The sequence below is a fragment of the Oncorhynchus kisutch genome, linkage group LG29 (assembly GCF_002021735.2).
Source record: "Oncorhynchus kisutch isolate 150728-3 linkage group LG29, Okis_V2, whole genome shotgun sequence".
Classification (NCBI taxonomy): Eukaryota; Metazoa; Chordata; class Actinopteri; order Salmoniformes; family Salmonidae; genus Oncorhynchus; species Oncorhynchus kisutch.
Window position 1 is genome coordinate 6,052,609 of NC_034202.2, and position 17,891 is coordinate 6,070,499.

At 44.1% G+C, this 17,891-nt stretch overlaps 1 protein-coding gene across 2 annotated transcripts in view; it reads left to right on the forward strand.

The window, feature by feature from the left end:
* Positions 1-8,857: 8,857 nt before the first annotated feature.
* The window catches only part of LOC109873739 (microtubule-associated serine/threonine-protein kinase 3), a 191,285-nt gene continuing 182,251 nt past the window's right edge, over positions 8,858-17,891 (forward strand). Inside the window, exon 1 of one of the 2 annotated variants that reach the window (XM_031808930.1) lies at positions 8,858-9,692. In XM_031808930.1, coding sequence (XP_031664790.1) covers positions 9,441-9,692 — 252 coding nt within the window. In that variant the 5' untranslated portion in view covers positions 8,858-9,440. The remainder of the gene's footprint in view (positions 9,693-17,891) is intronic. The other variant, XM_020465436.2, reaches the window with a different exon arrangement.

The window sequence follows — 17,891 nt, forward strand, 5'->3', positions numbered from 1 at the left end:
CTTAGCGATTCACAGACCGCTGTCCTACAAGAGAGGATGAAACTATTAGCTTTGGAGGAAATTGAGCGTCAGATTGAGGAGGAACGACAGGCTGATGAACGATGTCACCAATTGGACGTGCAGGCCCGTAGAGCTCTACAGGAAAGGGAATTCATTGCCAAGGACCTGGCACAGCAGCGACGACACCGTCAAGCCAGAAGGGAATTGGAGGAGGCATGGATGGTCTCATCCTTCCTGGAGAGGAATGAACAGGGAGTTGACGTGACCACCCCTCCACATGGACCTGACCTGTCTGCCTTTCTTTCCCAATCTGCCCCTCTGGTACAGCATGGCACACAGTCCCCGGAGGCTCCGGGGTCAACAGCCAACACGGAGCACGGGAGACAGGCCGCTCCGCCAACGCCCTCTATGCCAGTGACACAAGTTAGCATTCCTCCATCTGGACAAAGCATCACTCCTTCACCTTTCCGCCAATTACTAACCAAGGTAAATCGTTCCTTTCGTCCAGGGCCAGTCCTCAAACAACAGGTCGGAGGGCTCTCGCCCAATTCCTGCTGCCACAAATTGTGGGTCTGGGACAGTAGGGGACCGGCCCAATGAGGCCACAGTGGGCTCATCAGAAGTCCCGGGTTTATCCTTCACGCAACCAGAAGAGGGAGCCAACATTATGAAACTTCTAGTAGCCTCAGCCTATGGAATTCCCAGACCCAAACTGCCATACTTTGAAAACGGAAAGGAGAGTGAATTTGTCCTTTTGGAAATGGCATTGGAGAGTCTACTGGGTATTCACAGTCATCTGTCAGAACGCTACAAATACCAAGTACTAATGGATCATTTGCGGTTTCCCAGTGCATACAGGCTGGCCCAATCCTTTATGCACTCCGCAACACCATACACTGCTGCTCTCCAGGCCCTGAAGGTGAGATATGGTGAGCCACGTCAGCTAGTCCAGAATGAACTAAACCACATCCTGAACACATCTCCAATTAAAATGGGAGACCATGCTGCCTTCCAAGAATTCTCCCTGGCTGTCCAATCCCTGACCTCGATGCTCCAATCCGTTGAAGGAGAAGACGGGAACGAGCTGAAATGTGGCTCCCACGTGGACAGGCTTCTTAGCAAACTTCCAGTGTACCTCAGAGACAGTTTCATTGAACATTGTTTGAATGAGGGCATCCTGAAAGAGGGCTCGAGAAGCACCTATGCTCTTAGAGACCTGGCCGCATGGTTGGAGGTGAAGGCAAAGGCGAAGAGCATCGCTCACCAGGCCACAATCTCAGCCATAGCCACCGGGGGAAGGAAGGAGTTTGAATGCCAGGAGGGACCGAAAAGGCCAAATCCCACTACCATGTACTTAAATAGTGAGACCGGGGAGGAACCCGGGAAGAAGACCCCTCTCAAGAGCAAGAACATCAAATTCCAGCCTTACTGCCCATATTGCAATAGTAAGGGGCACTTCCTTGGCTCATGCCCCAGAGTAAAAAAGCTCACTCAAACTCAATTGAAGGCCTGGATCACTTCAGGCGAGCGATGCTACAAGTGTGCCCGTAGCCATAAGGCGGAGACCTGCACATTGAGGAAATCCTGCAACCGCTGTAAAGAAATCCATCTCACCGTGTTGAATGATCTAATTCCCCAAGCACAGAAGGAGCAGAGTATGCTCATGGTAGGAGCTGCAAAGGAGCTGTACCTCGACCAGCAGAACCGGTCTCCAAGGGTCATGTTGAAGGTGGTCAAGGTCACTCTGCAAAGTGAAGGGAGAAGCATTGATACATTCGCCGTTCTAGATGATGAGTCAGAAAGAACAATCATTCTCACGGCGGCCACCCGTCAGCTTAACCTGGAAGAGACCCCCGAGACCCTTAATCTCAGAACGGTGCGACCTGATGTTATCCAAATGAAAGGCTCTGCTGTAACCTTTAGCATTTCACCTTCAGGAAACAGGGACGCGGCCTATAACATCACCAATGCCTTCACGGCAGATGGCTTGAATCTTGCAGAGCACTCCTGCCCGGTAAGTGTTCTACAGAAACAATATCCTCATCTACGAGGATTGCCTCTTCCTAACCTGGCCAGAGTAGCGCCACTTATCCTGATTGGGTCAGACCACCCACATCTCGTCACCCCGACTGAGCCTATACGAGCTGGACCAGAAGGAGGGCCCATTGCTGTCCATACATCCTTGGGTTGGGCTGTGCAAGGTCCATCCCATCTACTTCTCTCCACCCAAGCTGTACAGTCACAGCAAGTCCTCTTCACCAGAAGCAATCCAGATGCAGCCACTGACCTCCTTCAGAATGTTGAGATGCTCTGGAAGATGGACACCTTCTCCAACCGGAAGCTACAGGAGGTCACTCGCTCGAAACATGACTCCTATGCATTAGACCTGCTGGAGAAGAGCACCACCACCACTGAAATGGATGGCGTTCGCAGGTATGCAACCCCACTGCTACGGGTGCCCAACCATCCTCCTCTGGCAACCACGACACGGGCTGTACTCCCACTACTGCGTGGAACGGAGCGACGCCTGGTGAAGAATCCTGAGCTTGCAGAAGTTCATAACCGAGAGACTCATAACCTTGTGAAGGCAGGCTTGTCCCAACCAGAGAACGAGTGGCCGACAGCCCCCAGGCGTACGGCCCCTCCGCAACCAACTGAAGCTCATGAGTTAAGGAAGTCCGCCCAATGCTACAGCATTTCTATGGAACCAACAACGGCTCTCCCTGACCTAACACAATCCAAAACACTGCCGGATCTGATCACCGCCACAAACCAGACCTCAGATGGGGTGGCTTCTATACCTACCTCCCTCGCGGCAGAGACACTACTCCTCCAGCAAGCACAAGCAGTTAGCTTCCCTGAGGAGTTACAAGCTCTGAAAGCCGGTAGGGAAGTGGCTAAGGACAGCCGTCTTCTCTCTTTTGCCCCAGAATATGATCCAATCCTTGGAGTGATCAGAGTCGGAGGGAGGCTGCGCCAAGCAGAGGTTTTGGACCCAGATGCTATCCACCCAATTATCCTTGACTCCAGACACCCTCTTACCAGGCTCCTCATCAAGAGTTATGATGAGAGGCTTCTCCACCCAGGGCCAGAGAGGGTCTATGGGGAGATGAGGCGGAAGTACTGGATAATTTGAGGCCGAGGAGCCATTCGTAAGCACCAATACGCCTGCGTAGAATGTCAGAGATGGCGGGCCGGAGCTACGGTGCCCAAAATGGCAGATTTACCCCCTGCTCGCTTGCGCCTCCTTAAACCACCCTTCTGGTCAACAGGAGTAGATTGCTTTGGCCCCTTGATGATCAAGCTAGTCGTCGAGTGGAAAAGCGCTGGGGCATTCTATTCAAGTGTTTGACAACCAGATGTGTCCACCTGGACCTACTGGAGAGTTTGGATACGGAATCCTTCCTCATGGCCCTACGGCGGTTTATCTCCCGACGGGGGAAACCCTACGAGATCCTGGCTGACAGAGGTATGAACTTCAAGGCCGGAGAAGCCAGGTTGGAGAAAGCCTTCCAAGCCATGGAACCCAGCCTCCAGGATCAGCTGATGGACCAACAAATCTCATTCAAATTTAACCCTCCAGGCGCTCCTCATTTTGGAGGAACATGGGAGCGAGAGATCAAATCTGTAAAGTCGGCCTTACGAGTCGTACTAGGGGACCAAACTGTCACTGAAACTGTCTTGAGGACCGTCCTGATAGAGGTGGAAGGGATTCTGAACTCCAAACTCTTGGGATATCTCTCTGCAGACATCGCTGACCCCGATCCGGTTACACCGAATATGATGGGATGCCGAGATGTGTCACTTCCTCAAGCCATGTATGCTGATACCAACCTCGTAGGCAGACGCCGGTGGCGACACAGCCAAATCTTAGCTGACCATTTTTGGGCCCGATTCATTCGGGATTACCTACCAAGTCTACAGCACAGAGGGAAATGGCGGAGAGAAATGGCCAGCCTGGAAACTGGCCAAGTAGTAATGATGGTGGACCCTCAGCTGCCTCGAGCCTCCTGGCCGGTGGGCCGTATAACTAAGACCATGCCTGGGACCTATGGTCGTGTTAGATCCGTGGAGATCCAGGTGAAGAACCGGACATATATCCGGACAGTTGCCCGACTAATTCCTCTCCCTGAGATGACAGAGGACGGGGAGCAATGAGCCTTTTGAGGAGTGTGGAATTTAACAAATTTCCGGGGTGGCTGTAGAAAAGGCCCATGGAGTTGGTGGAATAATCCTTTAATTCATTGACATTTACTCAGCTGGGCCAGGGGCGCTTTAATTAGCTTTAATTAGGTCAGGTGGAAATGTCAGACAGATCTCAACTCCATAAAAGGAGGAAATTGCCATCGCCTGATCTCGCTGCTTTCTCTTCCTTAACTCCATCTGATCCAGAAGTTCTGTGCGTCCATGAATCCACGTAAATCGACAGACTTTTACCTTTCATCTGAATTATCTGTTGCAATCGGGAGAGTGGGCCATTCAGTTACTGTTTATAGTTATTACCGCGGAGCGCGTCTTGGAGCGCAGCTTCAAACATATTGTGTAATGTGAATTGTCAATGATCACGGCCCTACGGATCCTCATAGGCCAATTATGCAATCGATATGGTTCATGTGTATTGAAATGAATTATATGTACACATGAAGACAATTGAAAGAGTGAAATGAGAAACGTCATTGTTTGCTCACTGATTGACTATGATCATGGGGATTATAGATTATATAACCATTCCCTGTTTGTATTCTTTTATGATAAATAGTTACGAGCCTAAATGACTCACGGATGATTACTATTGACTTCTTAATGAACTGGACTGTTGAATTCCCTAAATTATGTTAATAATGAATGATATGATTTGATCTTTGATTATGAATTTGATTGGATACATGTTTGTTTCCTTTGTGATGCAGCACAGACTACTCAGCAAATATACCACTTTATGGTTAAAGGAATTCCTGCCTCAGTCTCATCCATTCCTCTGTCACCTGACACGTGACCACCTGTTCACCTTCACTGTCAGTCATCCTACCTGTCCAGCTACCCACACAGATTCCACTAATCTTTCAACTATACCTGTGTATATTCAGGGCATGTGACAAATAAGGTATGATTGTAATGTACTGTATATATAGAGCCTGTTTAGTGACAAGAGTAAGGGGTTGAATACATCAAAAAAATTAATAAAAAATTGTACAATTTCCTGATCTTTCTAATATCTCAGAAATAGGATCGACATTTCAGAACAAACTTCCTTCCCATTTTTGGGGAGTGACTATCTGTTGTTCCATGTAGTGAATCTGTCATTAAATGCACTTGTATAGGCTAATACTGTGCAGTAAGGCCAAAGAAAAATGTTCATCAAATATCTTTTTTAATTTTTAATTTTTTATACTTCAAGGGGTCTTACAATTCCAAATCAAATAGCAAAATCATCCTTGGTATAACCTTCTTAAAACAATTCCATGTATACTTTACAGTATGTTGACCCAATTCTGAAGGCTTTGGAGCTGGTTGCATCCATCTTCTGTAACGATTACAAATCATTATTGCGTAAACGAGCACCGGGACATCGCATATTACTCACTTCCTCAAATGAAACAGACCCGTTTTTCAGTTGTTTATCACTATTTCAAATGATTCCGGTGCCCAATTCTCCTAACCTCTGTGTGTGTTTGTGTGGTAGTAGTTTAGAGGCATTTCATTCATTACAGTATGTGAGTCAACATCTACAGATGATACAGTGCATTAGGGAAAGAAAACACATCAGCTAACAACAATGTGATAAAAGAGCTCAGCATTGATAGAGATATCTGATTACAAACAAGCTAAACGAAAATCACATCCAACACAGGCCTGAGAGACTGGGGGGGTTATCCCACTACTGCCTGCCACCAATGTAGTGATTCAGTAGGAATAGCTGGGGTGGTGTTGGAAGTTATAACCCATTGAAAGTGCATTTTTACCCTTAGCATAAAGGTGAGACGCTATGATGAAACTTGCTCTCATGTGGACTGCCACAGGAAAGGAATACCCAGAGTTGCAAAATACCATCAAGCGCTATGATGAAACTTGGCTCTCATGAGGACCGCCACAGGAAAGGAAGACCCAGAGGTACCTCTGCTGCAGAGGATAAGTTAATTAGTGTTACCAGCCTCAGAAGTTGCAGCCCAAATAAATGCTTCACAGAGTTCTCGTAAGAGACACATCTCAACATCAACTGTTCAGAGGAGACTGCGCGAATCAGGCCATGGATGAATTGCTGCAAAGAAACCACTACTAAACGACAATAATAATAAGGAGAGCCTTGCTTGGGCCAAGAAACATGGGCAATGGACATTAGACTGGTGGAAATCTGTCCTTTGGTCCGATAAGTCAAAATGTTAGATTTTTGTTTCCATCCGCTGTGTCTTTGTGAGATGCAGAGTAGGTGAACGGATGATCTCTGCATGTGTGGTTGCCACGTGAAGCATGGAGGAGGAGGTGTGATGGTGCTTTGCTGGTGACACTGTCAGTGATTTATTTAGAATTCAAGGCACACTTAACCAGCATGGCTACCACAGCATTCTGCAGCGATACCCCAATCCCATCTGGTTTGCGCTTAGTGGGACTATAATTTGTTTTTCAACAGGACAATGACCCAACACACCTCCAGGCTGTGCTATTTGACCAAGAAGGAGAGTGATGGAGTGCTGTATCAGACGACCTGACCTCCACAATCACAGAACCTCAACCCAATTTAAATGGTTTGGGATTGTAACGAGTGCGCTGAGAGTCGGGAAGAAAGTACAGGGAGTGAGTGTTTTAATAAATAAACCAAACAATAAACACGAAACACAAACAACGCATCGACATGAAACAGAGTCAAAAACACCTGAGGAAAGAACCAAGGGTAGTGATAGATATTGGGAAGATAATCCAGGAGGTGATGGAGTCTGGGTGAGTGACATAAGGCGCTGGTGTGCTTGACCATGGTGACAGGTGTGCGGGATAATCAGTAGCCTGATGACCTAGAAGGCAGAGAGGGAGTATACGTGACAAGGATGAGCTGGACCGTAGAGTGAATGTTAAGCAGCCAACAAGTGCTCAGCATATGTGGGATCTCCTTCAAGACTGTTGGAAAATCATTCCAGGTGAAGCTGGTTGAGAGAATGCCAAGAGTGTGCAAAGCTGACAAGGCAAAGGGTGGCTACTTTGAAGAATCAAAAAATATATATTTTATAATATATATTTAAAATATATAAAATATATTTTGATTTGTTCAACACTTTTTTGGTTACTACATGATCCCATATTTTTTATTTCATAGTTCTGATGTCTTCACTCTACAATGTAGAAAATAGTAAAAATAAAGAAAAAATAAGGAAAAACCCTTGAATGAGTAGGTGTGTCCAAACTTTAGACTGGTACTGTATATTCCCTGTGAAAGCAAAGAACCTATGTTATGTGGTTTGAGCAAACAACAGCTAACAAAACTTAACCCAGCCAAATCAAACTCTGAAATGACTAACTAGCTCCCTTTTCATTTGATGTAGCTGTTTTGCATTGACATTTATATCCATATTAATGCTGCATGATTTTGCCTGATCAGAAAAAATGACTAGCTGACCGTTGACACTGCTAACTCTCTATAACAAGGGGAGATCGAATTCGTATTTTGCAACACTGTTGCCGAGGTCAGAGTGGCAAACAGCAAGGTTCATAAAAACCTTTGCTGTTGCAAACTAAATGCTAGCTAGATGCAAGAGGAATAATGTGTTTAATAAAAGAATACACTCTTAGATTAACAAAGGGGTTATTTATCCATTTATTAATAAGGTAAGCAAAGTTGATGAGCAAAATATATGAAGGCAGTCATATTATAAACTATATGCTGGGTAGATAGTGTTATTAGAATATGAGCAACATTTGTAAGCTAGCTAAGGACTACTTTAACCACACATTTCTTTCAGAGTTTCTCTCACAACCCCATTTTCAAATCAGGACGCGACCCCCAGTTTTGGAAATGCAGTTTTGGTGTCCTTCTGAACACAATAACACTAGAGCTGACTTTAGCATAGGACACTGGCGACACCCTGGTGCAGGGATCTGGATGGCACCACTATGCAAAAAAGGTTCCATGCTAAAATGTGGTTGGAAATTCAGATCAAAATGATCTGGGTGTCAACAGGAGCAAAGCTCACACAATTCTCTCTCATCGTATTGAGTGTTACACACATGGTACCAATGTAATATGATGAGTGTGGATGTCAGTAGTGGTGCGTGAGTAAAAAAATCACTGGGGAAGCCAAGCCCCACCCCCGCAAGGAAAAGCCATATTACAACCTGTGTTGGGATGATTGCGTTGTTTGCTCTATAACCTGTTAGTTCCAATGCCTTGCCACTGTGATATAGCCTGTCGGCCTAAACGCAGAGACAATAAGAAGACACAGTGGCAGAATAAATTCAACCACACCTTTGTTTTATCACAAATTCGGATAGCAACCTCTGTCCGGTGAAGTCCACAAAACATATTGCATATTATAAACAGTTACATGACCTACAGCACGGCAAGTTAATGTTTCTGATATTTACGGACCATTCAACTATTGATTTAGAACCACAGAGAGTTTCCACAAGTCGCAAAGAAAACAGGAGCTGCCTCCACTATTCCAGCGCCATTTCAACATCATCAAATCACCTCTGCTTAGTCTAATACAGTGACAACTAAAAGATACCAAAAACAATTTAGTCCAATCAATGTAAGCTAAATACGATCTGGCTGTTGAGCTGGCTCAGTTTAGCTCAACGCTGCTTGGCTAATTTTATAAACTTTGTTTTATCAAGGGAGACCAAATGCTCGCTGGCTTCCCTTGCTTTCAATGCTACGGGCAGCAACAATGTCATACTCGTTTGGACCAGACAGCATCGGATAGATGGCCTACACGTCCAGAGACAGAGGGGCGTTGTTTCGCTCGCTCGGGTGTTTTCTCATGTGAGATACAGTCTGCCTCTTGCGAATTGAAGGGAAATGATGACACAGAGAGACGAAAGATTCATTATTTCGTTTTTTTAATTAGTAGTTTGTTGGGGGAAACCATGGATACACGCCACTGGTGGATGTCAGGCTGTCTGTTAGAATTCATACTACAAGATTGACGGCGCAGAGCAGATCTTTTGTTCGGCAGAGATATGAAATGAAACCAACTCTAGGCGCTTTTTGCTACGAACAGCATTTCACGCAGCCAAGGATGAAACGGTTGTGTCCGTGTTGTAGCCTTGGAACTTCCACTGAATGGAACTTTTCAACGGTGTTCGTGCAACACGGTGCATTTAAACCGCAATATGACTTAAACGGTGTACAGGGAGACATTACTCTGGGTTAACATTTTAACCAACAATACGCGGTGACTTATATTGATCGACCTAAACTGGCATGATGGGTGTTAGTGGACTCTGACATTATGGAAGCGCAACACTTGGAGACTTTTGGAAGCGACAGCGGGAGCCAGTCCTCTTCAGGCTCCGAAACCTTGTCAGAGGGAGAAGGTATAGATATCTGTTTAGAAGAAGTACACCAATATTACGAGTATTTCAACAACCAACACACTTCAGACTTCGTCACTCTAAAAACAGAAGGGAAGGAAGAAAAGAGTGTGGCAGACGAGGCGGTGGAACCTGAGAATAAAGAACATCGGGAAGGAGGCAACAAAATGGTAATTTACCCATTAAACGTTAGTAATAATGTCTTTGGGTGGAGTGGCTTGAATGGCAGGTGTGTGTGTGTGCGCCCTCGCAAAGGTGACAACCATCATGCCTTGTTGCGTATGTGTGCGCACTGCTTGTGAGAAATAAGAAATTGTTACTTTATTTCAGTTAAAGTATTATTCAGAGTATAATATTTTAGCTGAATAAAAACGTATTAGCTTTTATATTACATACACTTAGGTTGGAGTCATTAAAACTCGTTTTTCAACCACTCCACAAATTTCTTGTTAACAAACTATAGTTTTGGCAAGTCTGTTAAGACATCTACTTTGTGCATGATGTGTAATTTTTCCAACAATTGTTTACAGACAGATTATTTCACTCTCACAATTCCAGTGGGTCAGAAGTTAACATACACTGAATTGACTGCATTTTAAATGGCTTGGAAAATTCCAGAAAATTATGTCATGGTTTAGAATCTTCTGATAGGCTAATTGACATAATTTGAGTCAACTCAGTGCCTCTTTGCTTGACATCATGGGAAAATCAAAATAAATCAGCCAAGACCTCAGAAAACATTTTTGTAGACCTCCACGAGTCTGCTTCATCCTTGGAAGCAATTTCCAAATGCCTGAAGGTACCACATTCATCTGTACAAACAATAGTACGCAAGTATAAACACCATGGGACCAGGCAGCCATCATACTGCTCAGGAAGGAGACGCGTTCTGTCTCCTAGAGATGAACGTACTTTGGTGCAAATCAATCCCAGAACAGCAAAGGACCTTGTGAAGATGATGGAGGAAACAGGTACAAAGTATCTATAGCCACAGTAAAACGAGTCCCAGAAGCTCGTACCGTACATAACCTGAAAGGCCGCTCAGCAAGGAAGAAGCCACTGCTCAAAAACCGCCAATAATAAAAGTAAGACTACAGTTTGTAACTGCACATGGGGACAAAGATTGTACTTTTTGGAGAAATGTCCTCTGGTCTGATGAAATAAAAATAGAACTGTTTGACCCGCAAAACACCAGTCTCAATGTCAACAGGGAAGAGACGACTCCGGGATGCTGGCCTTCTAGGCAGAGTTGCAAAGAAAATATCATAATGGGCAAAACATAGACACTGGACTGAGGAACTTTGCCTAGAAGTCCAGCATCCCAGAGTCGCCTCGTCACTGACGTTGAGACCGGTGTTTTGCGGGTAGTATTTAGTTGAGAACTTGAGGCGTCTTTCTCAAACTAGACACACTAATGTACTTGTCCTCTTGCTCAGTTGTGCACAGGGGCCTCCCCCTCCTCTTTCTATTCTGGTTAGAGCCAGTTTGCGCTGTTCTGTGAAGGGAGTAGTATACAGCTTTGTACGAGATCTTCAGTTTCTTGGCAACTTTTCACATGGAATAGCCTTCAATCAGGACAACAGTTTTCAGCTGTGCTAACATAATTGCAAGAGGGTTTTCTAATGCTCAATTAGCATTTTAAAATAATAAACTTGGATTAGCTAACACAACGTGCCATTGGAACACAGGAGTGATGGTTACTGAGAATGTTCCTCTGGAAGCCTATGTAGATATTCCAAAATATCATCCGTTTCCAGCTAGAATAGTCATTTACAACATTAATTGTCTTCACTGTATTTCTGATCAAATTGATGTTATTTAATGGAGAAAAAAAGTAAATTTCTTTCAAAAACAAGGACATTTCTAAGTGACCCCGAACTTTTGAACTGTGGTGTATGTATCCAGGCTTTGTTGAGAGGACTACTCTTCTGACGTAAAGTCTGGCACACCCAAATACCTCTCTGCCTTTGTCACCACAACCACAATTTTTTGTCATAAATGCTACACATCCAATCTTACTGAAACATAGCATTTGTTGATCTATCCCTCTGTACTGGTACAGATCTACTACTTGCACCACTCCTCTCAGGATACCTCCCCCTTGAGCCATCTTCCTCTTTCTTCACTGCCTCAGCTTGTGACAACTTCTGCACTACTCTAACCCTGGAAACCTTAAACTGCCACTCTCGCACTGGACATTTCTGGTCCCCAGCCCCAATGAACACATACCACTACTTTCCCCAATGCTACACATTCCTTTGTCTCATGCACTTCTGCACACTTCTCACACCTAGGAACCTCCCTCCTACACATTGCTGCCACATGCCCAAACGCTTGACGCCTGTAACAATGCAATGTATTTGGCACAGAAGCTCGCACCAGATACCTTCTATATGCTAACATCACCTTGTCGGGCAAAGACTCGATATCAAAACTCCAAAGGACAGACAACGACTCTTCTGTTTTACCACTCACGCCACTCTGTCTGCGCCGCGCCATCAGACGAACATCCACAAACACCGGGTATCTTCCCCTTCAGTTGGTCAAACTTTCACATTTACCCCTACCTCAGTAATTACTCCTCAATTGCGCCCTATCCTTCAGAGCAAAACAATTCACCCCTCTTGTCCCGGTTTGTTTAACGCGGAGTGCCTGCTCCCTTTGACCAGCAGAAACGCAAACAATTATCACAAGACCACTTCTGGCTACCTTCACCGATTCCGCATCACTCAACTGTGTTTTCACCCACCCTTATTCCACAAATGGATCAGCCAAAAGGCAAGGGTCCACTTTTTTTCCATCCTGACCCTCTTTGTTAGCCTCAAGCTCCGAGAAACTCACCAAACCTACCAGCTCTGATACTTCGCCCTCATTCACTTCCATTTCTCCTCCTGTCTTCGATCTGGTAAACAGCTCACTCTGCTTACACTTTCTACCATTCTTCTTTAAAAAAAAAATCATCTCCCTTTTCCCCCCCGACATTTTTAACTGACTCAAGCTCACCCTCTTTCTCTCTTTGACGCCATTTAACCGTCCGAAGTCTACTGCATTTGAATTGAACACTGTGTTCATCAGTCCAGCTGCATCTTAGCAGTACTGTCTGTCTATACTTACCTCATGAAAGCTGCGAACTGGTGGTCCAGCCAGATATGGCTAGTTATGCCATGTAAGGACAGGTCCTGGAGGCTACTATGTTGGAAAGAGCCCTTGTAAAATAAACAGTTATTTTTATTTGGCGACGGATGTTTTGATTCTATAAAATATCGGCGAACTTGGAAAACATTGTTGCAGTTGCTCACACACAACTCAGAGTTTTGTCCTGAGTAATAAAACGGATGATACTGTGCCCCTCTGCAATTTACACAGCAGATTATTTCAGTGTCCTAAAACGTAGCAATACATGTCCAACATCCTGGTGGGATGATTGACAAAAAGGATGTGGTTTTACCTTTTTGAGTTGCTCCATGTCATTTCAGCCATGACACCCACATCAGATGGTTTCTGTAGTTAGAAACGGGTAACACTGGCATTCCTGAAACATTATTTTGTTGAAATTACATTTTTATCTCTGGGAAATTACGCTAATTGATTACGCCCAAAATTGTCATTTTAATGTGTAAGATTCAGATAATATTCAATACATGTAGTACCCAACATCAGATTTTCCTACTAAGGTGTGAGACATGAGGAATCCCCCCACCAAAAAAAGACACCCATGGACCCCTCACACACTTGCCAATCACACCGAACATCCAGTATACAGTATCAGTTCTCTGTTTTTCTGAGATCGGATTATATTTAAACAATATAATGTTTCAGGAATGCCAATCGTATCGAACTACAGAAACAATTTCAGAACTATCAGAGATGGTGGGTGTTAATCTTCTTTCCTGTACTTTTTGAGGTGGAACAACCCTTTTGGATTTCAATACCAGACTAGAACAGTTTTGTCAACTTGTGGTCCTTCCACAAGCCCAGGTCCCTGGAATGTTACTTACTCTACCACTATGCCATGTGAAAATGTCCTCCTTTTGAACACTACAACTAAAACATTTTCCAGGTGTTTATACAGTCATGTTTTTTCATGTCTGTGGGCTGATCAGGAATTCTGGGATCCTTCTAGATCAGAACAGCTTGTTTGCTGCTCCTCAATATCCCTGTATGTATGCATGATTTCCCTTGTGTTAGAGAAATGGGCTTATATGTTTATTCTTATTTTTACACCAATCACGTTGTGGTGGATTCTCCTTTTGTGAGTCTAATGAGCTGCACACGAATCATCCCTCCAACACACATCTCTTCTCCAATCTATAGCACTTCCAAGTGATAGTCATTTTCAAGCAATGAATTGATAGTAGGTCATTTCCATGTAAAAGGATCTATGAGCACCAACGTGAAATTCAATAGAGCATTTAAAATTGGGTGTCAAATGAAAGATAAGTCTATATTTTTGAGAAAATAAGGCATATATATATATATATATATATATATATATATATATATATATATATACAGTTGAAGTCAGATGTTTACATACACCTTAGCCAAATACATTTAAACTCCGTTTTTCACAATTCCTGACCGTTAATCCTAGTAAAGATTCCCTGTCTTAGGTCAGTTAGGATCAACACTTTATTTTAAGAATGTGAAATGTCGGAATAATAGTAGAGTGATTTATTTCAGCTTTTGTTTTTTCCATCACATTCCCAGTGGGTCAGAAGTTTACATACACTCAATTAGTATTTGGTAGCATTGCCTTTAAACTGTTTATCCTGGGTCAAACGTTGTGGGTAGCCTTCCACAAGCTTCCCACAATAAGTTGGGTGAATTTTGGCCCATTCCTCCTGACAGAGCTGGTGTAACGGAGTCAGGTTTGTAGGCCTCCTTGCTTGCACACGCTTTTTCAGTTCTGCCCACAAATGTTCTATAGGATTGCGGTCAGGGCTTTGTGATGGCCACTCCAATACCTTGACTTTGTTGTCCTTAAGCCATTTTGCCACAACTTTGGAAGTATGCTTGGGTCATTGTCCATTTGGAAGACCCATTTGCGACCAAGCTTTAACTTCCTGACTGACATGTTTAGCAGATGTTAATGCGAATATAGAGAAATGCTTGTGCTTCTACTTCCAACCATGCAGTAATATCTAACAAGTAATCTAACAATTTCACAACTACCTTATACACACAAGTGTAAAGGAATGATTTAAAAATATGTACATAAAAATATATGGATGAGCGATGACCGAACGGCATTGGCAAAATGCAGTAGAGTACAGTATATACATATGAGTTGAGTAATGTAGGGTATGTAAACATTATAAAGTGGCATTGTTTGAAGTGGCTAGGGATACATTTATTACATCCAATTTTTTATTATTGAAGTGGCTAGAGATGGAGTTGAGTCAGTATGTTGGCAGCAGCCACTCAATGTTAGTGATGGCTGTTTAACAGTCTGATGGCCTTGAGATGGAAGCTGTTTTTCAGTCTCTCAGTCCCAGCTTTGATGCACCTGTACTGACCTCGCCATCTGGATGATAGCGGGGTGAACAGGCAGTGGCTCGGGTAGTTGTTGTCTTTGATCTTTTTGTCCTACCTGTGACGTCGGGTGGTGTAGGTGTCCTGGAGGGCAGGTAGTTTGCCCCCGGTGATGCGTTGTGCAGACCTCACTACCCCCTGGAGAGCCTTACAGTTGTGGACGGAGCAGTTGCCGTACCAGGCGGTGATACAGCCCGACAGGATGCTCTCGATTGTGCATCTATTAAAGTTTGAGTGTTTTTGGTGACAAGCTGAATTTCTTCAGCCTCCTGAGGTTGAAGAGGCTGTGCCTTCTTCACCATGCTGTCTGTATGGGTGGACCATTTCCGTGTACGCCGAGGAACTTAACTTTCCACCTTCTCCACTGCTGTCCTGTCGATGTGGGTAGAGGGCTGCTCCCTCTGCTGTTTCCTGAAGTCCACGATCATCTCCTTTGTTTTGTTGACATTGAGTGTGAGGTTATTTACCTGACACCACACTCCGAGGGCCCTCACCTCCTGCCTGTAGGGCGTCTCGTCATTGTTGGTAATCAAGCCTACCATTGTAGTGTTGTCTGTAAACCTGATGATTTGAGTTGGAGGTATGCATGGCCACGTAGTCATGGGTGAACAGGGAATACAGGAGAGGGCTGAGAACGCACCCTTGTGTTGCCCCAGTGTTGCAGATCAGTGGGGTGGATATGTTGTTTCTACCCTCACCACCTGGGGGCGGCCCGTCAGGAAGTCCAGGACCCAGTTACACAGCGGGGTCGAGACCCAGGGTCTCGAGCTTAATGACGAGTTTGGAGGGTACTATGGTGTTAAATGCTGAGCTGTAGTCGATGAACAGCATTCTTACATAGGTATTCCTTTTGTCCAGATAGGTTAGGGCAGTGTGATTGCGATTGCAATCGTCTCTGGACCGATTGGGGCGGTAAGCAAATTGGAGTGGGTCTAGGGTGTCAGCTATGGTGAAGGTGATCTGGTCCTTGACTAGTCTCTCAAAGCACTTCATGATGACGAAAGTGAGTGCTATGGGGCGATAGTTGTTTAGCTCAGTTAGCTTTCTTGGGAACAGGAACAATGATGGCCCTCTTGAAGCATGTGGGAACAGCAGACTGAGATAAGGATTGATTATGTCCGTAAACACATCAGCCAGCTGGTCTGTGCATGCTCTGAGGACGCGGCTAGGGATGCCGTCTAGGGATGCCGTCTGGGCCGGCAGCCTTGCGAGGGTTAGCATGTTTAAATGTTTTACTCATGTTGGCTGCAGTGAAGGAGAGCCCACAGGTTTTGCTAGCGGGCCATGTCGGTGGCACGGTATTGTCCTCAAAGCAAGCAAAGAAGTTTAGTTTGTCTGGGAGCAAGACATTGTGGTCCGCGACGGGGCTGGTTTTCTTTTTGTAGTCCGTGATTGACTGTAGACCCTGCCCACATACCTGTCGTGTCTGAGCCGTTGAATTGTGACTACTTTGTCCGTCATTGTAAATTTGTTCTTAATTGACTTGCCTAGCTAAATAATATCCAGCAACTTGCACTGCCATTAAAGAGGATTGGGTTCACATGCAACAGGCCACGATCAACAGCCTGATCAACTCTGCGAAGGAGATGTCGCGCTGCATGAGGCAAATGGTGGTCACACCAGATACTGACTGGTTTTCTGATTCACGCCCCTACTTTTAAAAATATATTTTTATTTAAAGGTATCTGTTATTAACAGATACATATCTGTATTCCCAGTCATGTGAAATCCCTTAGGCCCTGGAGACCTATATGTAACTCAGTAAAATCTTTGAAATTGTTGCATGTTGCGTTTTATTTTTTGTTCAGTGCATTATCAGAGAGAGTTGGACCATAGAATGCTCTGAAAAATTCAAATCACATTAGGTAAGACTACGTGATGAAATATAGTACAGTAATAGTGTTATTGCGTCTCTATGGGTAAGACACGTTGGAGCAGTCGACTCTGGATTGCAAGTGGTTAGTGGTGTTTCTAAAGTCCTTGTTTTGTGTGGGCTGTGGGCTCTAGGTGTGTTTTCACCGTCTACTACAGTATAACAGCAGTGGAATTTTAATCTGCTGCTGGAGTCTACCTGGATTTCGGTGCTTTTGAAGGATTAATGCCTTGTTATGTAACCACAGCTTGTTATTCACCTTCTATATGGGACTATGGAAAATATCTGCTCTAATTCTTTCACCTTGGCTGGGTAAAGAGAATATCAGCTTTTGAAAAATCTGTTCTCTTTCTCTTCATCATGCAGGGGGTGGCGTTGGATGGAAGAATATGATGTATAAAATCAAGATTTTAATGCCAAGATGACTTGTTTTCACCACATCCTATGGTTTCATTAACAGTCCATAATTGTAAATTATCACAACGGAAGTATTGTTTCATACCAAAGAAAGTTAATGATGCTCCTGGGGCAAAATATTGGGAAAACAAAAGTGCTATCTGAAGTTGCTGGTAATAGGCTATAGGAGGAGTCAGCGAACTTCATGTTGAATGCCAATTTATCTCAGTTTCTACCAATCTGCGTGCCAGTTATGGTTTTCATATGCACATTTTCGTGGATCAGTTTAATTTATAATCACGTCTTTGTATCTCAATCTTGTCAAGTGGTTAATCAAAATTCTATCCACATCTAAATAAAAATACAAACCTAAAAGGTTCTATTGCCATTTCCAACTATGTAAAAATAAAAGGTAACTTCTATTGCCATTTCCAACTATGTAAAAATAAAAGGTAACTTCTATTGCCATTTCCAACTATGTAAAAATAAAAGGTAACTTCTATTGCCATTTCCAACTATGTAAAAATAAAAGGTAACTTCTATTGCCATTTCCAACTATGTAAAA